We start from the raw sequence: 26,501 nt of genomic DNA on the forward strand, positions 1-26,501 counted from the left end.
AATGATGGCTCAGATTCTGTAAAGAATAAAAGGTCATAAAGGATGCATTCATTTCTGCTCTTTTTTTCCACTAAACAGACCACAAAAGCCCACTCCCTCTGAAAAGCACTCACACATGTAAAGTATTAAGGCATTCTAACTGTAACTGTTTACAAAGACATATTTTTGTGGTTCCTCAGGATGTGATGTTTCTAAATTTGGAAACTGCAATAGAAAGACCAACTTTAAATGCATCCTTGACACACCCCTCATACTGCTTTATTCCTTTATATTAAATTATGAATTTCTACGCATATCAAGACTACACTTAAATGTTGCTAAATAAACAGTATAAAAAATACCGTATTTGCTCGATTATAAGACGAGGTTTTTTTCAGAGCAAAATGCTCTGAAACATACCCCTCGTCTTATATTTGAGGTGGTCTTATAATCAGACCTCAAATAGAGGTCTGACTATAAGACTAAGATCCAGATCCCCCGCAGCGCTGCAGGGGACCTGGATCCTCAACCTCCGCTGCTGCTGGGGCTTCTATGACGGAGCGCTGGCATCACATGACCTTCCGGTGCTCCAGCGGAAATACCGGCCGGCAGTTGTCATTGCGCATTGCGCTGACATCCCCCGGCTGCCAGAGTAGTAAATAGGGGGTATAAGGCAAATGAGGGGTGGCAGAGTGGCATATAAGGGGGGGTAAAAGGCATATCTGGGGGGCAGAGTAGCAAGCCGTGGGGCAGATGTGCATAACTGGGGGACAGGTTGGCAACTAAAAGGAAATAAAAACAAAAAATGCATTTTTCTCAAACAGTTTTTATTAAATATGAAAAAATAGTTTACATGTGAATTAATATTTACTAGTAAAACTTTTTGCTTATAGGATAGTCTTATATTCAGGCTTTTTCTTTTTTTTCTAAATTAATATTCAAATTTTCGGGGGTGTCTTATAATTGAACAAATACGGTAAAAAGTTCACACATATATTTATAGAATTCAGATTGATAATGAGCCCAAGTCTAAGGTGACCAGAAGGCCTCTCGAACAAGGCAAACTGATATAAAAAACTGCATAATGCAGGGCACCACAAGTAATAAGACGTAGCAGTATATATTTTCGACAGCTCCTCTGTTAAGGTAAAAATGGTTACCCTACGTAAGCCAGGAGGCCTACACAGTCGAAATCTGCTCTATAGTTGAGGAACTGAGAAATAAATGCCAAATCTCTACAATAGCTGAGGCCATATTCATAAATAAATATAATGTATCAGCTGGAACAATGTTTAGCACTAGGACCCAATGGAACATTTAAAGGGACTTTCTAGCCACTCCATGCACTTGACTTTATATAATAGCAGGTTCACAGGCATCCAAACCAGGCGTCCCTTACACATGTGCAATAAAAGAGCTCCTACTGATTCCAATGGGATCACTTTTCAAGCAGTCAATAAGTGGTGCAAAAATGAGGCCTCAGATGAGGCATTGTGCCGCAGCTCTGGGGCTACAGTTTCTCCTAAAAAGTTATTTATTATTATTAATATTTTGGAGAATCCACAAAGAACTGCATTGTGAGGCTGGAGTGTCACTTTAACATAAAGGGGACATGTATCTATCAGATGCTTTAAATAAAAATCAGGGAATAAGAGGAAGTCTTTAGCTCAATCAGCATTTTATATTGGTACAGGTTATTGACACTGAGATCCTCTCATAGTGGAGGAGTGAAATTTTCTAGAACAAGCTTAGGACATAGGCCAGGACCACTGCATCTTTTGCATCTCAGTCTCCGGAGATTTTTTGTATTATGTATTCATTCATTTTTATAACATTATTTTATTTTAACTAACTAGATGGAACAGTACCTTTTGGGGGGTCGAGACAATTAATTCAGCTCTCTAGAACGGGACAGAGGGGACCCATGAATGAAGCGCAGGACAAGGTACCCCCCTTGAATGCCAGGTTAAAGGGTTACAGGGATGACTAAGCAAAATTTTTGGCCAGTTAAAGGGTTAATACATTTTGTGGCACGTGCAAAGCCAGATGGGACAGGGTAATTGTTACTCACTGAGGGGTATATATATAATGGTATAGGGGCAATTATTTTTAAAATAATATTTTCCCGCCCATCCCTCCCCTATGTTTCGGCATCAACTAGGTCTGACTATGAGACTAAGATCCAGATCCCCCGCAGCAATGCAGGGGACCTGGAGCCTCCTGCCCCCCACACACACTTACCGGTACTTACCAGCTATTTTTCATAAATTAATATTCAGATTTTGGGGGGGTCGTCTTATAATCAGGGTCGTCTTATAATCGAGCAAATACGGTAATAACCACACTAAATATTGTGTAAAACGGCTTATATCTATATAACCACTTGTTTTGCTGCATGGTTGTTTGAACTCCAACCAGTACCTGTGCTTCAGTGGGATTTCAGAGGTATATGTTTACATTTCAAGAGAACGTGATAACTCAGAACTTCTAACTTTCTCTGCATGTAATCTTCTGGCTAACAATGAAATGAGGTGCATTTCTTCTACATTATGTCTGAGTAACATATATAAAGACTGATTTAAAATGATTCTGGGAATAAATAAGTCCGTTGCAGCAAGGTTTTTAAACCTACCCTAAACCACAAGTTTTTTTTTTAAAGGGGAAGTCCTATGAAATAAAAGGCTTTTCTCCTTGAGCATAAATGCAATTTCCCACTGTTAATATTTGAAGAATCTGGTTAGCTGGCGTTGAGTTCATTTGTGGTGATTTATTCACTTATATTTGGTCATATAAATATGTGTATTTAAATGCTATTTCGGAGAAGGAATACACAGCATAGGTATCATCTATGAACAGCTTACCTTGTCCTGAAAAAATACAGGTTTCCCTGTGTAATGTGTAATGTGTCACCTAAACCTAACTATGGCAATCCTATGAATACTGACCCTGTCTTCATGACTCCTGGCACTCAAAAGGTTAAAAGCCGTTCATATACAAGTTTTATTTTTCACAAAACGCAATAGTATGTTTTTTTTCTAATTATATGATAGGTTATGACTGTTACCTGGTTAAGTAACTAAGCAATATTTTTTTAATTTAAACTAGGTGTATCTCTGTCTAGCTGAACAATTACAAGGTGAACTACCGCTAGACCAGTCTATCTAGTGGAGTTTACGTATCCTAATAAAAAAAGATGAGGTGAATATGGATGTCAACGTTTTGTTATTTTGTAATTCTTAAAAGTCTTGTAAAACTCCTATTCACTTAGTCTCTTCAGGTGCCTGAAATACGAATGAACGTTTAATACAGCCATCATCTCACCCACTCTAACCTCACTTACATTACTCCCACTGTTTACACTATGCACTCAGTCCATCCAGAACGTGTCCACAAATCAAGATAATTCACCCTGAGCTCACCTGCTGTTAAAATTTGATGTCATCAGGGATGATTAGGTGCCACTGTGATTTTCTACATACAGTCCACCTCCTCTACAGCATTTTTGGCACATATGAAATGCATCTGTTGTCTGTCGCTATAGAAATACCTAACATGCATGAAGTAAAGGTGCAGCATGGATAATAGGTCCCTATGGAAGACACAGTAATCACTTGAATATGGAAAGTGCTTGGAAAGCAGAGGTCTGCTGCGTTGTCTCATAGACACCTTTGGAAATGTACATGCTACGAGGTTCCAGGAACATTCACCAAAACTCATAGTTTTTATTTTCTTCGTGATCTTAACTTTCCCCAACATAAAATCGTTCTGATCACACAAACTAAAGGCTTGGATTTAGTCATATATAATTTCAGTATATTACACGTGTTAATTACGCTATTCCCAAGGTCATGGCCTTTAACGATGTTTAGCTTGGCAATTTCTGAATATGAGGACAGGCTTAGGTGCCCAAGTAGAAGGTAAAATGAAACCCTCTATTGCAGATTGATCAGAATATACACGTTTAGTAAAATCTAAAACCTGTACGGTGTGCATGTTGCAAGACGGAAAATCATCTTGAACGCTTAACCGCATACATTCTGTTCAATTAGGATTTAATATTCTACATATTTTGTTTAGGAATCCGTTTTATAATATGCCAAACAACAATTTGAAATGCATTAGCACTGAAGAGAAAATGAGTTCATATACACTCGCTTAAATGTTGGTTATCATTTAATATGATTCTCATCCATAGCCTGAAACTTAGATTGATTTTCTAAACCTGACAATTCATTTTGGAAACTGAAATACAGTGGGTCTAACGGTGTGAAACAGTCACGTTTTTCAAGTATACTGTACATTAATGAGATTCATAATCCCCAGTCTGATAATTTCCGGCATTACTAAAACCCTTTGTTTCAGGTGCTTATTACCCACATATGAATACCTACCAAATTACAAATAAAACCCAATCCTGCAAGTGAGTGTTCTGGCATTTTCCTTTCTATGTTTCTCCTGCCAGGGCCAGTTGCACTGCTTCAGCTTCTATGTGTGGGATGAGTTAACTGCCCCGTCAGATTGGGCAGGGTAAATCAGGCTTATGCTCAGCTGTGCCGGGGTCGATGTACCGTTGATTGAGTGATGAGAGCCAGGGGACGCGTAGGGGATAGATTTGCTATTAAGATGGGATTCTCACTAACTAGGCAATAGTATGATTCGTTTTTGGGAAGGGGGAGCATAGAGCGATAGTGGAGACTGTGCTGCATTCAATTAACCCCTTTTAAGCACCACCATCCTGAATGCGACAATGATTTTAACCTCAACATATAGTACATTTTTGCTGTCTTTGGATGAGCGCTGTCTAAATAAGGGAGAGAAAAATATGGGAGGTTAAATTAATACTTAAGTTTAACTCTTTAAATGCTGGCCTCAACCGGGATAGGGAATTTGTATCCCATTATCACTTTGTAGATAACAAACCAGACATGCACACAACCTGACCCCATTAGAGTTGTGAATACCTCCTGATACCTCCTTTTATGACTCCAATCCACCTCTGATTTTAACACTATTGACTGATCAAAGAACCTTGTCTTGGACATTTTGATGTTATCTGCTTCCCAATTGTAACCATGTTATTTGACTGATACTTAAAGAGAGGTTTTTCACATTATTGTATAACATGCCTGATGAAGGGACCTGAGAGGTCTTGAAAGCTTGCAATCTATATTTACTCAGTTAGCCAATAAAGATATCATTCAAACTCCACTTGTCCGCTGTCTAAATGGCATATCCATCCCTTTCTAGAGACCTAAAATGCATTGGTTTAATATGGGCGCATACTGGGTTATGTAAAATCTTATTCCACCCCTTTCCACTGGTTAAACAAAAAAATTGTGATTACGATGCACTGGCACTCAAAGCTGTTTTCGTCATTTTGTGTAGGTATTGATTTGCTGCTCCAAATTTGCTTGGCAGATAATCAAGGCTGCCAGTATTTATAATATCCCAGTTGATGAAGTCAGTGCTAAGATCATATTGATCGAAAGAATGGAATCTCCATGCATTAGTTATCCAGCCTACTTGACCCTGTGCATTTACTGATGGAATGTTTTTCATTGCTATTACTTAATATTGCTATTTATGATAATAAACATGTGGCTGCAATGGAATTTATCTTCCTTTCTTCTGCATTACAAATGAAGCCCCAAGGGCCCTTTTTCTCCCCCTAAATTAGACTTTTAAACAAAGAGTCACGCAAACCAGCTATTGCGATGGCTTTTATTGTGGTATTTATAAATATTTTTGTCTGTCCTTCCTACGTCTTTGTAATCCAATTATTCCCTTATGCTCATTAACCCATTAAGTGTAGGGTAAAAATACAGTTTGGAGTTCCTCCTTGCAAGTTAAACTTGCCATATATGATCCCAAAGCTTTACTTTAATGCTATGATTCTGACATAAGGATGCAATCTTTTTTTAATGACAAGTTTCATTCTCAGTATATTAGACAATGAAATCTTTAAAAGGCTCCATGTTGTATGTGGTTAAAAGCCTTTTATTGGAGCAACTGTGCACCCTAATTATTTCGCTTACAGCCTTATGTAAGAGAGTACTCTGTCTTTAAGAGGACGGTTTCAGCTGCAAATTACCTATATAATTCTGTTACATGTAGGAATGAGGCTTGCATAAACTGCATCTCCGTTCTAAAGATAGCACACATTTTAGGATTTTGATGCAGAGCACAAATGTTTCATATTTTGAATCCATGCTCTCTGGTATAATTAATGAGTGTATTACTGAAAAACAATAAACAAGAGGAGGGCCCATAGGCTTTAACTAAGAGAAGATTGTCATATGATTGTGTCCACAGAGAAATGTCCAACCTGACAGCTGCCACTTGCCATGGCAAGTATGTGTTTGAAGGTGAGGCCAATGTGAACTAACCACTGGATTATAAAGCTGAAGCCATGGTTTTCCAAGACACGTATCATTTTCACATGCTGCCGACCAACATATGCAGTATTTGCGATGTATAAACCTTTGGACGGGAATCACTCAGTTATATATCCCACAAGCTGCAGGATAGTAAATTACCTATGCTGGTCAGCAATGTGTTAAGAAAATATACGTGCCCTGGAAAAATGGCTCATATGATCAACCTACTTCCAAAAAGTATTCTATTATATATAAGCAAGAGCTAAGTATTACTCATGTAAAAAAATACCCTGGGTGCATGTAGTATCGCAATGTAATAACCAAGAAAAAGCACAGTCTCAATGTCCAATCAGAAAGTGGTGAAAAAACATGGGGTACAGGAAGGGTGCTACAACTTCCTACAGCGGTCAACAATAAGATCCCAGTACAGTCTTAACTGAGGGATCAAGGGAAATGACAATGTGCACAAGGGACTTAGCACCATTGGTGCAGGCAGATGGAAAACCAGAGCTGGAAAATACAAATCAGAATAAATGAAAACCGAAACAACAAATAAAATCTCACAAGCAACGTCCCTCCAGAAAGTTGCACATCCTACTATTCCCAAACGTTTAAATATATCACTGCATGAATTATACATATCCCAGTCTTTAACCTGTTTGTTGCCAGCGGGATAACATTCAACCTGCTGGAACTAAACTAGTTTTGAACACTTTTACAATGGAACACTAATGTCTTTTGGCACAAGAAAAGTCAACCAGATCTACATGTGAAATGATAAACACGACTGGAAAGTTTACAAAAACGCTATGTGCCGATTCCAGAAAAGAGACATTTTTTGCTACAGTTTGTTTCTCACCCTTTAAACATATCAATCAAGTACTGGACAACGTATTGTTGTAACATTCATATACAAGCAGATGTATCATAAAAAGTCTTAACATTTAGTCATCAGGGGAATTCCTTGTCTTTCGGACGCATGTGACACCTTACTTGTATTCGTCGATCTTTGAAACAAGGGATCCATGAAGTTGACAAAGACTGAGAAGACTGGCTTCTTCTTGGTCAATATTGCCTATTTTTTGTAGATGCATGTTGACATGTATCGTATTACTAGCCAAATCAAGTCAAAATAATTGGCAACAACAGACATTGTTAGCAATGTCTACAGTTTTTAGAAAAAGCAGGGTTGCCGGATATTGAGCTATATTGGACCGCTTCTCATTTGAGACGTATAATCGAATGGTCTGATCGCCCCACCTGGCCCATTGAGCAGCAGCACACCAGGCACTTTGATCATCAAATAGCATAGTCCAGAATACTGAGCGGGGTAGAACAACACATATCAACTGGAATATGGTCTAGTTCAATCTCAAAGAGTAAAGTGCAGCCTATGCCCCTTTATGAACATCTAATTGCCTAAATCCACAGCACACCTTTATGTAATTATACCATTTTGTTTAGATTAACGTCACTTTTTATAAAAGTCACTGAATTAGTTTACATCATAGGTTACATTACCATCACACAGCACATCTACTATATATTCATTCTTTTCTCAAATGTTCTGTTAAATATGAAATTGAGATAAGATAAATGACTGTATATCAGGATCCGGTCTGCTTGGTATTATAAAATATTGAGTGAGGAAGGCTCATAAGATAGAAAAGAAAAAAGTGACTATAGCATGAAAGACTTTGTAAAGATGTTCTGTTACACACGCACCCTGCTGTAATTCATCCAAGACAAAAGCAAGAACACGTGTAGAAGGTCATTTAGCAATGGTTTACAGAGATAGGAATATAACTTAAATACAACTATCGCTATTCTAGTTGTGATCATTATTTATACAGTCAGTGGGAAGACGAGAGCAATTCCATTCAGCATTTTATAAATACACAGAGGTAGAAGTCTACATGTATTTCATGAGAAACAGGAAGCACCGCGTCCTATTTTTCCACAAAAGCGTTAAACAATTTTATCTTTAAGCATAACAAATGCTCAAGAGCAGGTTCAGCTATGACAGGAAAATCATTTCTGCAAATCAGTGGTTTAAATCACTACAAGACAACCATACCTTGAATAAATAGTGTTACAACACAAGTGCTTGAATTATCAGATACATTATAAAGCAATATAGAAAAATAACTTGAAATAAATAAACAGAAAAAAAGAGATTTAAAATAAAAAATTGGCATAGTCACATCATACAGTCACAGTATAAATATAAACTAAACAGTCTTCGCTACCTGCCAACCCAAGTTTTTTTTTGTAAAAATATACAAAGTGTGTAGTGTGAAAGGGAGCGTTTCGGCTATCATTCGCTCTAAAATCCCACCGAAGCAAAATATTACCCGGATGAAGTTGCTGAATACTAATTATGTTTTTCATAATGCCGTTAAATAAACCTTTAAATAAAGTTTTTTTTTCATTTGCAATGACTGTTACAATTTTAAAAGAAAGCCCTACTTCTCCTTAAAAAAAGAGTTTGTATATCAAATGGGAGTAAAATTAATGCTAAAAATAGACAAAGTGAAAATGATCTTTTCATCACATGTAAAAAATTGGGTTAAGCAATGTTTACATTTAGTCAGGTACTCTATTTCGGTCCCTTCTGACAGAGGAGCCTGAGCTGTCAGTCGAACATACCACTGACATCTAATATTTATATATTTATACAAGTGTGTGTGTATATATATATATATATATATATATATATAAAATCCGCACTTTTGAGACCACCAATAAATAAATTATTTAATTACAACAATCTGTAATTTGTGTTTTTTGTTTTAGTTAGTTTGTTTTAAAAATATTCAGTTTTACCTCAGCAGAGCTGAGCTCAGTGGAGCGTTGGTTGTAGTTAAATCACTACTTTCCCGCTGTGATATCACCTTGTCTTAGTAAGGCTGTTGAAAAGTTTCTCCCATATTAAAGGAATGATTGGAAGGGATAGTTTACCCTGCAGCTCTGTGATTCCCGAGAGTTGGGACTGATTGGTAAGCACACTAAATCTGGTGCAAGGAGATGCAACGGGACAAATGGGCAAATGCGGATGAGGGATTCTGCAAAATCCTCCATGCATTAGCAAAAGATCCGTAAAGGAAATTTAAAGGGCTGATGGCTGGAGTGTCCCTTTAATAAGAATTCTGCCAGAAGTAAATAAAAATGTTCTCAATGTCATGTTGACAAATTATTTTTCCGAATGGTTATTTTAATCTGTATTTATCATTACATGGGAAAACGACACGGTCACTTTAAAAACAAACGCTGTGTAATCGCAGTTGATTCTGTAGATTCAATTGCACCATATATTTCATGCAAATACCCTGCTATCTTTAACATTTATATAGTGCTATATAGTTGGAAGGTAACCTTTGATCTTTGGGAGGTTGCATGGCAATGAATCAGCTACATATGTACTGTTATATGCTGAAATTAAAAGTTATTAAAGTGCAAAGGATTTCCTACTTCACCTACTTGCCGTTGAGTGGAAAGGAGTACGGAAAAGTATAACTGATAAACAGGGTTGTTAAAAATGCTTATTGCTGAGGAGTTCTGACACAGTACATAAACAAGCCTCAACACTATCTGCCTCCGACAAGACACACACATACACACAATTCCCTGCTCAGACACCACACTGAGCTGATTCTTTGTGGCAATCCTAATGAAGTCCTGCTTGTCCAATGAAACCTTACTTTATTTAGTCTGAGCGTCGGCAAGGCAGTATGTTAAGGAGTGTGAGTGTTTGTCTAATACAAATGGCTAATATGCAGAATTGTAACTGTTTTAAAAAAAAACCCACTAAGGCCCTCTGGTAAATAAAACACCTTTTAATAAGGGGTTCGAAATGTTTACAACTCTTCACACATCAGGAACTGAAGACTGGGCCCATCAAATTTTTTCTAACTACATATACATGTCATGATACCCTTCACACTTATCACAAATTGTACCATATTTTTGGTATTTTTAGTATACTGTGCATATACAATCTACTCTAACTACCAGCATATGCTTATGTAAAACAAAGGTATCCAGCCATGTGCAACAAACTATGTGTTCCTATAGTTACCACAAAATACTACCATCGGAAAAGGGAAACTAGCACTTGAGTAGAGCCGAAAATGTGTTTCAGAAGAATCCTTTTGGGAAAAAAATACATCTTGGAAACCCACTTTGTTATCAGTATCTTAAAATAGAGGACATCATGAATAAATGTTGTCCATATATAAGAAGATTTTTAAGATTAATACATATAAGGGTAGATCTATGAAGTCACTTGTTGGGTTAAAGCTTAGTATTGTTACAACATATTATTGTCATTCTTCAATGTTTTATGAATAATATATACCGTATTTGCTCGATTATAAGACAAGGTTTTTTTCAGAGGAAATGCTATGAAAAATACCCCTCGTCTTATAATCAAGGTCGTCTTCTAATCAGACCTCAAATAGGGCCAGGCTGCTTACCGGTGCTTTGGTCGGACTGTCTCTTGTACCGGCCAGGAGAACAGGAACCCAGCAGAGTCACATGAATGCACGTCACGTGCCTCTGCTCCCCTCCTTCTTCCTCTGGGGGCGGGACAAGAGAAGTTGCAGATGGAAGAAGCCGGGCCCCTGCAGAAGTCTGTGAGTAAGAGATCTGCAGTTCAGGTAAGGGGTGGGGGAGGGTTTATGAGCAAGTATGCATGATTAAGGGAATGAATGAGTATTTAAATGTTTGTGAATGAGTGTGTGATAGCATAGAGGTGTAAGGGGGGGATAGCATGGCATAGGGAGGCTGTAATCACAATCCTATCATGCCCAGGTTCCAGCATGTACTGGCTGCCTGGGCATGATAGGAGTGTGATTGCTGTTAGCAATCATATATGTATATATGCCTCCAAAAATGCCTTTTAACCCCCCTATATGCCAGATTTTGAGGAGTTGTCTTATAATCAGGGTCGTTTTTATAATCGTGCAAATACGGTAGCACCAAATGTTTATTTGAGGTTAGATAAAATACATAGTGTGTTGCCTATAACATCACTACAAGGAAACATCATCCTCCTAGTAAGGTTCTTGGAAAGCAGTATTATACAAAAAATACTCAGAAATTACTTGGATTAGTTAATTTATATTAAGTGTGTTATTATCCATCTTGTAACAGAAATACCCCTAACAGGGTCTTACCAGATCCATACTTTATTTTTTAGCAAAAGAAAATGAAATAGATTTTCTAATTTTTAACTATTTCACATTGTATATAAAGATGGATTTAATTGTATGATTACAATTTGCTATCATGAATGTATCAGATCAAGCTCCTCATCACCTCATGACCCCAAATAATCATCAACTGAAAATTCCCATAATTGGTCAAAAAAGGGTGTAATCCAGATGTGTTGGGTTGGATAAAGGGAGAAGTATCTATGTCGATCTAAACTCCTAAGCCAACACTGCGTTGTTAAGAAATCATGAGTTAAGTTTTTATCGTTCTGTATAGCTGGGAGTATCCTAGTATTGCTCATCTTTAAAAAACAAAATTAAACAAACTGGTCATAGCGCATCACTGTAATTTAATGAAAAACAGCAAACATTAATATGGGAAAAACAAAACACTAGCATGGTGTAGATATTGGGGACCAATGAAGCTACTGCAGCAATTCCAAACACAATACAGAAAATTCTTCAAACAAGAAATTTAGATTAATAATATAACTGGAAACTTACGTTGCAATAAAGATTGTAGCAGGTACCACACTAGGTCGTAACCTATACTTTGCACTTTAAATATTATTATGGCTGTTACATACTTGTGTACATATGCTCCTATGGTGCAGCTACCCCAGGAACAACCCATCAGCTCAATGACAGTCATGCCTGATTGCCTTCCTGGGGGGCGCAGTTCTATTGACTGCCATTAATCGCATCGCCAAGAAAAGCCTTTAAAAAAGCACCAAATTAAAAAATGAAACTATCTGCTCAGGAGTCGCTTGTTCATTATTTTGATCTTTCTTAGACTTAGTGCTTTGACCTATGGCTTAAACATTGCCCTCTGGCTATCTGCACCCCAGTTCCGTGAATAACTTCATACTCTCTGCTAACTATTATTCTACATTCTCATCCAGTCCCGAAGGGAGGTTCAACTTCTGGGACAAAGGGGCTCTCGAGCTTAGGTGCTCTGATTTAATCTGCTGGTGAACCAAATATTTACAATGGAATTGACAAAACTTTCTTGATCAGTTATCAGTCTAACTGCAGGCCATCAGTCTTTACACTTTGCACGCCTTGCAAACCACTGAAAATCACAAACTTTTCATGGCAAGTGTGATATTAAATCAATCTTGTAAACAATACTGAATACACATAAAATTAAAAAAAGAAAATATAGATGGGGTAGAAGTGGATTTTGTAGGGGTGAATATGGATCTCATTTGATGTTGAAAGTAGAGTAGAAAAGGCAGCTGGAAGAGAATTAGATAATAGTAGTTATCATATTGGGAGCATCTCTGGTCTTTGCAATTTCATCTATTCAGTCTGTGTTGACTGATGCACTATGGATTCTAAGAAAATCTGGTTTGTATTGTATATGATATCCTGCGATACAGGAATGATTAGAGAAAGGCTCCACATCAGTCTGTTGCCAATGTGCTCCATGTACTTCTCCTCCCCTAAAACACCACTTATTTCCCGTGCATGTTGAGGAAGGGCATAGTGCACATGGAAATATTTGAATGTACTGCAACTGTTCAAGAAAGCTTGGGCTTTCAGCAGTACTATAAGAGGCAGCTTGCAAATTGCATTGTCCAAGAGGTAGGATACGTTAGTGTAGAACGCCAGGTTATGATGTCACATCTGAGTGATTGGCGCATGCAGCCTCACAAGCAAACAAATCCGAGACCTGTGCTGGACTGGTATACTCATACTACCGCAAAAAATAAGTAATGAGTAATATCTGAGCCTTTGTCACTGGTATATCATAGGTGAAACAATGCTTAGATACAGGTATCATAATTCAGATCATCGTTACCTCCTGGAAAGTTCTGTTTTTCATAAGTTCTATTATTAGAGCCTTTTGGGAATGATCATTAACAAGTCACTATAATAAAATTTACGTGATGGACTTCAATATCAACGATAGCCTCAGTTCATTAAGAAAGTTATCTGGCCTGGATACTACTGTATATGAAATATTCAATGATTATATTGGATAACTGGTGACTGTGTGCTAGAAACTCCAACAAAATTAATTATGCCTAGAAAATGCTCATATTGAGAAAACTCCCCAAAGGTATTGCTGTCAAACTGTTATAGTTATTCTCCTAAAAACAGACCAGTGTTATTTTTACATACAGAAAGAAAATCTGGATTCTAAAGTTGTATAAACATGATTACCATTCAGACATTATAGCCTTATGTTAAAGCCTTTTAACAAACTAGTAGTTTTTTGTGTATCTTGACAAAGGTCAAGATGTATTATATACACTCAATCCTCACTGTTTGCATGGGTTAGGTTCCTTGAAAACACCATGAATACGGAAGTTGCGAATGTGCAACCATTGGTCATAAGGGTTTTCCTGTAGGACCCTGCTTACCATATATTTTTGCTACTGATCACCATAACCTCATCATTTCATGTACCCTTCATATACAGATGTACCAAAAATCCCTTACACACACTACCCATTTACTCATCCGCTTGTAACCACACACATTATTACCAAATCTTTGGAGAACATTGAAAACATTTATCTAACACATACTTTACCACTGGGCTCATCACAGCGTTCTCACCAACACATATGTACTACATTTTGCCTGGTAAACAACTATAGCATGAAACTAGATTTTCGTTAATAAAAAACCTAGCCACATGCATTTAGATGACATATAAAGCCTAAAACGGTTGTTCAGTTTTTTGTTGACAAAAATTAATTAAAGGTTTTAATCCATTAAAAATAAATGTCAGGCTTAATTAGCCAAAAATCCACGGATCTTAATAAAGAGAAAATATTTCTTTGTGTCACATAAGTCAACATTTTTTCTGTGTAGCTTGTGCAGTGCATTTAATAAAACAGTGTATAGCTAGTGTAGTATAACATGTGAATGTTACATTTAGTGCAATATAGAATGAGCAAATAAATAATTATTATGTGCACAGTATTTTATAATTAAGTAATGAACATCTAAAACGAGAAACCAATAAAAATTACCGTTATTGCAATATTTTAGTCTGTTTCTTTATGAAGTTGCTAGCTTGACATGAAAGCAGATCTGCTGCTATAGCAACCAGACAGGTTTTTCCAAACATTTCATGCTACTCATGCTACTATCTTTCCTGAGCTCTTTTTGAAGGGATATGAGTCATGGGGGGACTGTACAGGAAATATTTTTATATATATATTTTTTTTATTTGGTTATTACTTTAATTTAAAATGAAATCAAAGTGGTGGCTCCACTAAAAAAAAGTGCTAAATTAAGAGTAACAGTTAACTGTTGTGAAGATAGGCCTACAAAAAAGCCATATTAACGTCTGGGTAGTGCAGGATCTAATCTAATGATCGCATTTCCTTCTAATGTTTCTTGAAAATTCCAACTTTGCAAAAGCATGTATATTTAGGTTTTATTTTCAGAGCCAGGTTTGTATTGCACAATCACTTATGGTTTACATATGGTTTTTGTTTTTTAGTGAGAGAACAACCAGTTGACTTCAGTAACCTAAGCATCCAAAGAGACAATTTGAAAACTACGTGATTCTAAACAATTTACTGACTTTCCACCCACAAAATGGATAGCTGGCTTCCCAACTTCAGTAACAAGAATAGCTCTTGCGACGTGTGGAGTAAGCAGAGCCTTTTCAGTCCTGTATATGCCTTCATTCCAGCAGCTAGCCACTCAATATTCACTTACGTTATGCAGCCTCCGAGCAGCTGACACCTTTCCGATGCTTTACATCAAAGCTGAATATTTTCCATGATCATTTATGACTCAATCATTCTCTAACTGTTCTGGTACTAGCAATCATATCCTTTCTAATGAAGGAGTTGTGCAAAATCTACTTAGGTTTACAGTGCACCAAAGATGGACGGTGATTCTTAGGGGCACAACATGTGACATCTAATGTGATGCAAGAGAAGACAGAGTCACTGCGGTAGTATTAACACAACCAATACAGTCCATTACTAACACACAAAGGGAAAATATGGTTTTATTGTATTGCACTCATGTGTCAAACAACATGAACTTGTCACCCTAGGAATTTGCACTAAAGGTAGAAAAATGTTCAAATTTGAAATTTGTTCTTGCAACACTGATTCACACATAATTAACATGAGGTGAAAGTATTCATCGAATGTTCAGTGAAGGTGTGGATTGAACTGGCAACCTTAGATTAATTGTATCGTCATTAGCAGGGTGTACAAATGTCCAGACGTTGTGTAATATATTTAGCTTTTCATAGTATAAATCATTGTGCTACTTTGTGTATAATTTTCCCCTTATTTTTTTATGAAAATTTATTTACAATTCCTAAAATAAGCAGCAAGCTATACAGAATGGGTCTATTGGTTGATAAATAATATGGCAGGGAAAAGCATTCATCTCCAAGGCATGCCATCCTCGATGTTTTATCTATTACTAGAAATATATTAAATGTTAGATTTTCTTTTTATATTTATTTATCTTTCAAGTCAATTATTTAGGTAAGAGGACAGTTGCACAAACCCAGTGCTAAGACATGAAGACAATTAGGCAATATCATCAAGAAACAGCGTAGGGTAGAAAAGGGAATTGATAAGCAAAAAAGAAAACTAAAAAGAATAGTAAGAAACTGTAAGGAGAAGGGTCTGTTACTAGGATAACCTATTGTGGACATGGTTTCAGAAGATGATCCACAGATCTGCCATATCCACATCTCACCTAATACAGAATTGTGGACAATGTGGGCGTATTTTCTCTGACAATACAACACCTGACACAAACACAATAGGTAATCAACATTACTTCACTGGGAGGGTTGCAGATAATTTAAACATGCATAGTATTGACATATGGATATCCTCGGCAAGACCAAAGACCATGTATGGTTTGTAGTTTTTACATCAGAAAAAATGGAAGGCTAGATGGGCAGAATGGCTCTTATCAGCCATCAAACTCTATATGTCTATGCATAATGTGTTGCAGCCTTAGCATTGTTGAATATCTATTTAGATAGTGTGCCACTAATATTTTCACATGAGCCAGGATACTTTATCTCACCCAGGATTTTTCAACCAGTAAACACTATGCTTTAATAATAAGTAGTATGTGTCTATATCTATAACGAATCAGCAGTGGGCTTCTATCATTTTTTTTTCTTATTTTCTTTTTATCCCAGATCTGTAAAAGATTACTCTGTAGCATATTGCTAACTGACTCTCCATGGGTTGGGTTAATGTAAAATCTTTCTAAGTTGGGAACTCCAAATGCCAGAGGGTTAAACACAGTCACATTTGGAGTCCAGCACTTTGCCAGAACTTTTCTTTTGGCCTGGAAATGTTTTTCCCCTCTCTCGTGCAAGTATGATTCAGTGTAGTAACTTTGAGCAAATATTTAGCTTTGATTGCATTTTTAAATTGCTTTTTTTGCAGAGTCATTTCATAACATTCAACATTTTGTTTGTACAGTGTGCCTCATGTATTTGTTGGAAAATAGAACAAAATGCTTAATTATATACAGTTTATGATTACGGGAGACATTGTGTATCACTCAAGGGTAAGTGACCTAGTGGTTCTACAAAGACAAATTCTTGGAATCTTGAAGGATGGTTAACTGTGTTAATGGTACAAAGCTATTGTTGTGTACCTTTGAAAGATAGAATGGCTGATTTGGTGTGTATATCACAATGGCTCACATGAATAAAACACAATATTTAGAGATGGATGAGCAGGCAAAAAGGGTAAAATGGATACAAACAAAAAGGTTGGTTTCCATGCTGAAGTACCAAAGACAACTATAGAAATGAGCCCACCAGCTAAAATGGTTACGTGCAGGCTAAAACTTTTTATTTGTTGGTGGTTCACAAAAGCACATCATTTTTTACTTTTATTTTACTCCAACAATCACATTTTGCTGCCCTTTGCCCTCTGTCAGTTTCTTTATTTATTCTAAAACTTTACCAGTTATGGTATATACTTATCTTTTACAAATAGCTAATGTTTGCAAAGCAACTGCTGCAAGTTATTAATCATGGGTTCTACAGCACTTACAATAAACGTTTTGTTTGGCTAAAAGGGACATTCCTGTGCCCCATGCAGCCCCACCAACAAAAAAATACATATTAAAGTACTTTGTGTATTTATTACAATGTGTTTCTTCTTTCTGGAAGAGGGAGAAAAACTATCTGGCCTACTGAAAATTAAGTGTATATGTTTCTTTACGTCCATTTGACCTCTTTTTTTCATTTAAGTCATTTGAAGAAATCATTTTTTATAGTAATAAGAAACAGGCTACATTCACAATATATCAATAAATATATTTTACTTAAATTCCCCGCTCAAAAAGAATCTCCCAGGCAAACCGAAAGCGCACAGTTAGTAAGACAGATAAAAAAATAAAACCAGCAAATTAATATGACCTTTTAATAAAATGCACACATAGGGTTGCCACCTTTTAGTCATCAGAAAAGTGTTCTTGTAAAGCTTTTTTATTATGCATATAACTGTAGAATATTATCCGACAACCTTTTTTGATATTTGGACATAAAATAAATAAAATGGTATTTTGGAAACTTGAGTGTAGGCAAAGAAGGCTACATGCCATCCATCTCACAGTATATGAACAGACATAAAAATGTTTAATAAAAATAATATTAGAAACAGGTGAACTAAGTCAATTTTATTTTAAGATTTTAAAGCAGGAGTATTCAACCCTTCCTTCAAGGTCATATGCATAAAATGCTCTACAGAACATCTGAAACACATTGCTCAGTAATGCACCAAGTTTGTTGTGGCAACCCTACCCCCTGCTGAAGATTAAAAAGGAGTTGCCTGACAAAAAGCACAGATTATATAGCATCGTTTGGCCCCAACTCTTAGGAGAGACTTTCCACATTTGGTACTGCCAAAGCAGGCCATGGTGATGGGGTTAGAGTAGGTGCAGGTTCTTTGGGTTAACATCAACTTTGTAACTTACTGAGGCAGATTTCTGGGATATGACATCAGTGGAGGTTGTGATTGATCAATTCTACACATCATCGGACTGGTCAGGAGAGATATATGATCGCCCCAATCCATAAAGCAGGTCAGTCAGGTGACTCAGTTACTGCATCTCCATAAGACGCACCTGTCATACTAGTCTCCTATTAACGCATCAATTCTGCTTGGTTCTTGCTACTAAGAAATTCAGTTTTGTGTGCCAAACTAATAATTTTGTTTTCTGGGACGTTAATACACATACATAACACGATGACCAAAGGACTGTTGCCTATTAGTTCTCTATATGAGATAAGTAGTTTGAATATGAAGATGGTACACATGAAATATAAACTCTATTTTCCACATAGCTCATATTACAAACATACCATGGTTATTATACTCAACTGAAGAAGACTGGATTGAAAATTATATGTAGAGCGTATGAAGTTTCACAAATCAAAGGGCTCAGTGGTTTCTGTACATTCTTTTATATTAAAGTTGCGTCACAAGAAAATATAGTAATATTACTATAATCTGCTAGGTTTATAGTTCAAATGCATTTTTTAGACTAAGGTTCAGCAAATGCATTTTCTCAAGGTTTCTGCGGGATCATTTTAATGAGGCAGAACTACGAAAAAATATCTTTTCAAAACGCCCTAGATTGAAATCTGATAAGTCTGAATGTGGCACTTTACACAGTGATAATCTACTCTAGTCAAAGAGCACTTTGATTTATGTGCCTGCAGCTTGGCATCGCCATTTACAGTTTTATTTCTGTCTCAGGGTCTTGAACAGCTTTCAATGACTTACCTGCACACAGAAAATCACTTAGAAACCTAGATTGTGTTAAATTCTGTGTTTTAGGTCTCTAGGAATGTAACCCAAAGCACAGGCCCTGAAGACTAAAACCTTAGACATCACTAAAATGAGATTAATAAAAAGTATTTGTGCCATGTGGTCTTATCACTACAACAATCAACGTGATGTTCCTAGTGATAGCTTGCTATTGTGATAACGTCACTTAAAAATGTTCACTTTTTTAACCATGTTATAACGCTCAAAGTCTTCATTTACAAATAGGATAAATCGCATACTTATATCACATATAAAGTAGCTGCCGTCCATTTATAGTTGGTTGAGAAAAGTTGAGAAATAGAGTGCCGCCATTTTAACCAGAGGGGGCTTCCTAATACTAAGCAACTTTTAAAGGATGAATAATTGGATCAGAGGCAAATAGACTAGTTATGTTCCTAAATACCTTCACAGTATGGTTGTGAATAATGCCCACATTTGGTACAAGGGCCAGTCTTAGCCTTCAGATGTAATTGCATCTGAAGAAGAGACATTTGAATCTACGGCTTTCTTTAAAGAAGTCATAGATATAATAGCAGCAATAAGTTACAATAAAATTTGACATTTTCTGGAAAATATCACTATTTATACAACGCCCAACAAGCAATAAAAGCTTTACATTTGTTATATATACAAACACCACCCTTGATACAAGGGGATCAATTCAGGGACATTCCTAAACCTTAACCTGTAACTTATGGTAGAAAAGGCATGGTTTTACGATTCTACTCCCTGACTTAACTGAAATATGTGGTTTTGGATTCTATTCTGCAACCACAAAAACAAATGCATTTTAATTACCGTATTTGCTCGATTACAAGACGACCTTGATTATAAGACGACCCCCCAAAATCAAAATATTAATTTAGGAAAAAAACAAAAAGCCTGAATATAAGACTACCCCATAGGAAATGTAGTAAATATTAATTCCTGTAAACTATTTTTTCATATTTAATAAAAGCTATGATTGAGAAAAATATACCGTATTTGCTCGATTATAAGACGAGGTTTTTTCCAGAGCAAATGCTCTGAAAAATACCCCTCGTCTTATAATCGGGGTCGTCTTCTAATCAGACCCCAAAAAAATGCTGGCGCCATGCTGCTTACCGGTCGCGAGCAGCGTCTCTTCTGTTAGAAGCAGGGCAGGAAGCTTGCAGCGTCCTCACAGAACTCTATCTCCCCCCTCCCTCCTCTGAGGGCGGGGCCAGAGAAGTTGCTACTGCCGGTCCCCTGCAGAAGTCTGCGAGTGGGAGATCTGCAGTTCAGGTGAGGGGGTGGGGGAGGGTTTTTGAGTATGTGTGAAGTGTGTGTGATTAAGGGAATGAATGAGTATTTAAATGTTTGTGAATGAGTGTGAGTGTGTGTGTGATAGCATGGATGTGTAAGGGGGGTGGGGGTTGTAGCATGGCATATGGAGGCTGTAATCCCACTGCTATCATCCCCAGGTTCCAGCATGTACTGGCTGCCTTGGCTTGATAGGAGTGTGATTGCTGTTAGCAGTTTGATATATATATATATATATCAAACTGCTAACAGCAATCACACTCCTATCAAGCCAAGGCAGCCAGTACATGCTGGGTTAAAAGGCATATCATGGGGCTGAGTGGCATATAGGGGGTTAAAATGCATTTCTGGACCTCCAGAAATGCATTTTAACCCCCTATATGCCACTCAGCCCCATGATATGCCTATATACCTCCAGAAATGCTTTATACCCCCCTATATGCCACTCAGCCCCATGATATGCCTTTTAACCCCCTATATGCCAGAGTGGCATACAGGGGTATAAGGCATATCATGGGGCAGAGTGGCAAATAGGGGGGTATAAAGCATTTCTGGGGGCAGAGTGGCATAACTGGGGGGGGCAGGTTGGCAAATAAAAGGAAATTTAAAAAATATATTTTTCTCAATCATAGCTTTTATTAAACATGAAAATAATTTACATTAATTAATATTTACTGGTAAAACTTTTTCCCTATAGGGTAGTCTTATATTCAGGCTTTTTGTTTTTTTCCTAAATTAATATTTTGATTTTGGGGGGTCGTCTTATAATCGGGGTCGTCTTATAATCGAGCAAATACGGTATATTTTTTATTTCCTTTTATTTGCCAACCTGCCCCCCCCCCAGTTATGCACATCTGCCCCCAGCCTTGCCACTCTGCCCCCAGAAATGCCTTATACCCTCCTATTTGCCACTCTGTCCCATGATATGCCTTTTAACCCCCTATATGCCCCTCTGCCCCATGATATGCCTTATAGTGGCATATAGGGGGTTAAAAGGCATATCATGGGGCTGAGTGGCAGTGGGTTAAAATACATTTCTGGAGGTATATATATATATATATATATATATATATATATATATATATATATATATAACTGCTAACAGCAATCACACTCCTATCAAGCCATCCATGCTATCATACACACACTCATTCACATACATTTAAATACTCATTCATTCCATTAATCACACATACTTCACACATTAATCACAAAATCCCTCCCCCACCCCCTTACCTGAACTGCAGATCTCTCACTCGAAGACTTCTGCAGAGGCCCGGCTGTGCGAGCAACTTCTCTGGCCCCGCCCCCAGAGGAAGGAGGGGGAGGTAGAGTTATGTGAGGAGTTTGCTAGCTTCCTGTTCACCTGCTGCTAATAGCAGAGACGCTGCCAAAGCACCGGTAAGCAGCATGGCCCCAGCAGAAATTTTTTTGAGGTCTGATTAGAAGACGACCTCGATTATAAGATGAGGGGTATTTTTCAGAGCATTTGCTCTGGAAAAAACCTCGTCTTATAATCGAGCAAATACGGTAATAGAAAAAAACTCATACTAAGAAGTTCAATGCAGTCACATTAGCATTTGTGTAACACAGGGGGTGAAGAGATACAAAAATACTCACACTTTTGGCTGTATCACATTAGCAGCTACCAGTGCATTAGAAGCATTTAGGCAGTTAACAATGCTTGGTTTTGAATGTGTGCCATTGGAGTTAAATAGCTGGCTTATAAGTATTATTTTGGGCCACAATCTTAATTTCCAGCCAATGTCTCAATTATAGGTGGGTCGCTGTATACAGCCCAGGGAATAAAAAATCAAGACAACTAAAACTGTGCACTTTGAAAAAGGCTGGACATGAAAACCCCACATATTTTACAAAGTTAATTGTACACCTTGTTCATTGTGAAATTCAAGATCACTAAATCCAAAGATATTCCAACATACCCTCACTGTAAATAATAATAAATACAATTAAAACATTAAAACGTGGAGTAAGTAGTAAATAAGGACATTATCTAAAAGTATATCAATGCTTAGTCAAAGCAAGTAACTTATTTAAAATAATGATAGCTCTAAAACAGGGGTGTCAATCTCCAGGCCTTAAGGCCACAAACAGGTTTTTTTGGGATATCCCAGGTTGAGTAGCTTAATCAAAATGGTTGAAACTGTTAAAATCACCTGTGCTCAAATCAATCATTTACTTAATTCAAGAGCAGAGTTTGACACCCCTGCTTAAAAAGCTTTTTTCCCTACTTACGATAATGTAATGTAACACCTGAAATTGGCAAAGGTTATTATTACACCATGACATAACTACATGATCCTACCTTGGAAGAAGTTCTTTACCCGTAGATAACTCACACTAAGTCTCAGAATGGAAAGTTTATCCAGTTTTGTGATAATTTCAGGAGGAAATGGGAGGAGGCTAGCCAGTCGATCAAGCTCAGCATTAAGACGGTCTCTATGTCTTTTTGAAGGGTTTGACTTTTCTGACCCAGATGATGGCCTTCTAGGAGCAAAAAAAAAATATAGTTCAGTTACAATTTCAAGAATTTATTGAAATGACATAATATATTCTATACAACCCGCCACTCTAGGGGGCCCAGGCGAATCCTGTGACGCCCCTTTAAAAGCCGCTAGCTGCAGTTAGTGGTAGGAAGGGTGTAGAGATCATATGATTGGATGATTTCTCACACCCTCCCTGCACACTGTCTAATCCAGCATGCAGGAAGTGACATTACAGGGGGTTGTGGTGGAATATTTGCACCAGGGCCCCTGCGGTTTCTAGTTACGCTCATTTGTACAGTATGTTGACAATGAACTCAGCTGCAAACGATCACACACGCAGCACCCAGTAAATTATTGAGATACTTCAAGAGTTACTTCTGATAACATGTCCTCAACATTTTAGGTGTCCACAGGGTGTGAGACAAAGGCAAGAAGTGCTAGGGCTGGGCCCCCAAAGAGTGCATGGTGGCCACTGCCCATGTTACCCCAATAGCTATGTTGTGACTCTAGAAACAGCACACAAGCCTCCATTGATTTTTGAAGCTCTCTGGGCAGTTCAAAGGTTATCACAGGATTTCTTCAACAGCCCTGTGCTCCCGCTACTGGCAGAAGAGCGACAATGTGGCAGCTACCCGGGACAGCAGGTCAGTGCCCCAAAAATGGTAACATTTAGCCTAAAAAGAGCCTCATCTCATGTGCTTTTTGGATGGTAATTATTTAGTTTGTTCATGGTTTGATTACAAAGTCCATTGCTATTATTTAATAGGTCAACTAGCGGATGTAACTTGGAGCTGCTTACTGATCCTAAAGTGCATTTCAAGGGTTTACCTTTTTAATATTTAATTTGCTTATATAAAAATAACACAAACTAAACTTTTTAAATGTGGGAAACAAGTTTTGTATAAGTTAATGATATTTTTGTTTCCACTGCACTGTGTGTAAGTACAGTAGTGGTTAAGATATCTCTTAAAAGTGCAGGCCAACATTCATGTCAGGGTGCACCTGTTGCTAGTGAGAACCAGGGCAAGCTGGGAAGATAAAACCTTCACTATTAAATGTCTACATTTCAGGACTGCAGACACTTAGCAGTCGGCCAATGCATGACACTTAAAAAAAGGGCTGTGTTAACTCATTAATGCCAGTATATTGCAGTGATTGCTTAGAAACACATTTTGCAAGTAGCTGAGAGTAGGTGGCAACAAAGGTATAACATGCTGTTCTACATACTCTTCGGAATTTAGTTACACTTTTGTAACTAAATGCACCATCAAAATGAGGAACTAGTTCAGCTGCACTCTGCTCTGTTGTATCTTAGCATTGGTTCTTTTTCTGTATTCTAACATGATTTGCAAAGTTTCTACTGATCTACTATTTGGACGAGTAAAGGTTGTAAAATATATTGAGGCACATTAAAGAGAAATAAATGGCAAACTCAAATGCACAGTTTGTGCAGTTGAGTAAAGTGTCACTGTTTTCCAAAAAAAGCTTAAAGCAAATTTAAAGCATTAAGCAGAGCAGGCTTCTTTAGATCTCATAGTATTCACTGCTACATCTAAAGCTGCCATTTTTCCAGGACACATAAATTCACACATGGTTGGGATTTGTAATGTGGTGCACTTTAGTAATATTACTATTATCTTTTATTTATATAGAAATGATAAATTCTTACAGAAAATTATTACTTTAAGTTATTCCTGCTAAAGGTGGTTTTACAAGCTATTGGATCGTAAGGTATACTTAGTTTTTCACACATGGCTTCTCCATATTGGCTTTATTTTGTTGGAATAAATCATGACACAGTGTAATATGTCATGTGTTGTTGTTCGTCTGAGCTTGTAGCTACCTAATTTTTAGACCTATTAAGGCGATTGGTATTATGCCCTTATATGTAAACCATTATAATTCAAAGAGGGTGCACTTTTTTATACACAACCTTTTGGTGCAGTAGTTAGTCACACAGGTGGGATTTTTTAGCGCAAGTGTGATTAGATTTTTTAGAGCAAGTGTGATTGGTGGGAGACTTTGCAAGATAGAATGGGGTCAAAGAGTGGGTGATGTTGATGAGGTTACACCAAAGGAAAGTCTTGTCTGATATTTTCGATGGTTGGCAAGATCTTGGGCAGAGTGAAGAAGTAAAGTTGTTTAGCAAGAGAGAGGGCAGAGTTGTAGCGTCGTATCATAAATGTGTAACAAATAAAGTCTTTGCTGGATTTGGACCTATGTTTTCTGGGTAGCGTAGGGTAACAGGGGCAATGCTCTCCAGAAATGAGGAAACTGCATTCTTATAAAAAGAGGCTGCTGAGCCTAGACAGGAAAGGTTAACATTGACAGTAGGGCAGGTTCCAGTGAGGCTAAGAGGGAAGGTATTTTCTGGCAGTGGCCTATGAATATGAGGTGAGCACTGCAATGTTGTGTTGTTATGGATTAGTATTGGAGAAAGGTTTAGAGGCAGAAAAGTAGTTAAAGACGTGGGGTAGAACCTGGTGGGCGACATATAACTGCAATGTGAAAAGAAAGTGGAGAGAAGAGGCAGATTGTATGACCCTCAAAAGAACAGAATGAGAGGGCCAATTTGGTATTCGGCTATTGTTGAAAGGTGCAATTAGGGGAGACAAGGATGCCTACACATGGCCGAAGTTTAGGCCCTCGAAGGAGAATGCAACAGAGAGGTGGCGTAAAAGGGGGATCCAGGCTTCAGTAAGAGCTAGGAAGTTAAAGGCATGGGAAAGGTCATGTATAGTAGTGTTGCATACAGAGCGGGCATTCGATATGGCACAGTTGCAGAAACAGTTGTAAAATATTTGGCTATAACTCTATAACTTCCATAAATGTCAGTATTTACCACGTGTTTATGTAGCCATAGGATCTATATGCACCTAAATGATTCATAGGTTTTTTCAGGGAAGGAAGTACATACAGATCAACTAACCATGGCTCCTGGTCCTCTGGATTTGGTCAATGCTAATGACAAAACAGACTACGTCTGAAAATAGACACTATAAAAACTTTAAATTCCGTGTGACATGTTACTGTATACAGAATTTTCCAGGGAGGTTATTTTAACCAACCTTGTGGTTTCAGAAAAAGTTTGTGAAAACTGATTGTATAATTTTAGGAAGAAAATGATTACTACGCTACCGTAACCCTAGTGATTTTAAAATAAATTCTAGATAATGAGCTGGAAAAATAATTCCAGAAAGGTACTGCTTTAGGAAAAATTATTTTAAATGCCTGAAGGAGTCTGTGTTTCATAATTTTTATAAGACATAGGAATTCTGCAGACTACTCAATTAAGTTGTGCCTTTACATCTAATTCCATCCCTGTAGAACTACTGGGATAAG

General features: G+C 37.4%; 1 protein-coding gene across 2 annotated transcripts in view; it reads right to left on the reverse strand.

Annotated features, from left to right (window-relative positions):
* Window positions 1-26,501, reverse strand: part of AHRR (aryl hydrocarbon receptor repressor) — a 118,364-nt gene that overhangs the window by 77,521 nt on the left and 14,342 nt on the right. The window contains exon 3 of one of the 2 annotated variants that reach the window (XM_053467487.1): window positions 22,979-23,157. In XM_053467487.1, the coding sequence (XP_053323462.1) occupies window positions 22,979-23,157 (179 nt within the window). Of the gene's footprint in view, window positions 1-22,978; window positions 23,161-26,501 lie in introns of both variants that reach the window. The other variant, XM_053467486.1, reaches the window with a different exon arrangement.

The sequence above is a fragment of the Spea bombifrons genome, chromosome 5 (assembly GCF_027358695.1).
Source record: "Spea bombifrons isolate aSpeBom1 chromosome 5, aSpeBom1.2.pri, whole genome shotgun sequence".
NCBI classification, from domain to species: domain Eukaryota; kingdom Metazoa; phylum Chordata; class Amphibia; order Anura; family Pelobatidae; genus Spea; species Spea bombifrons.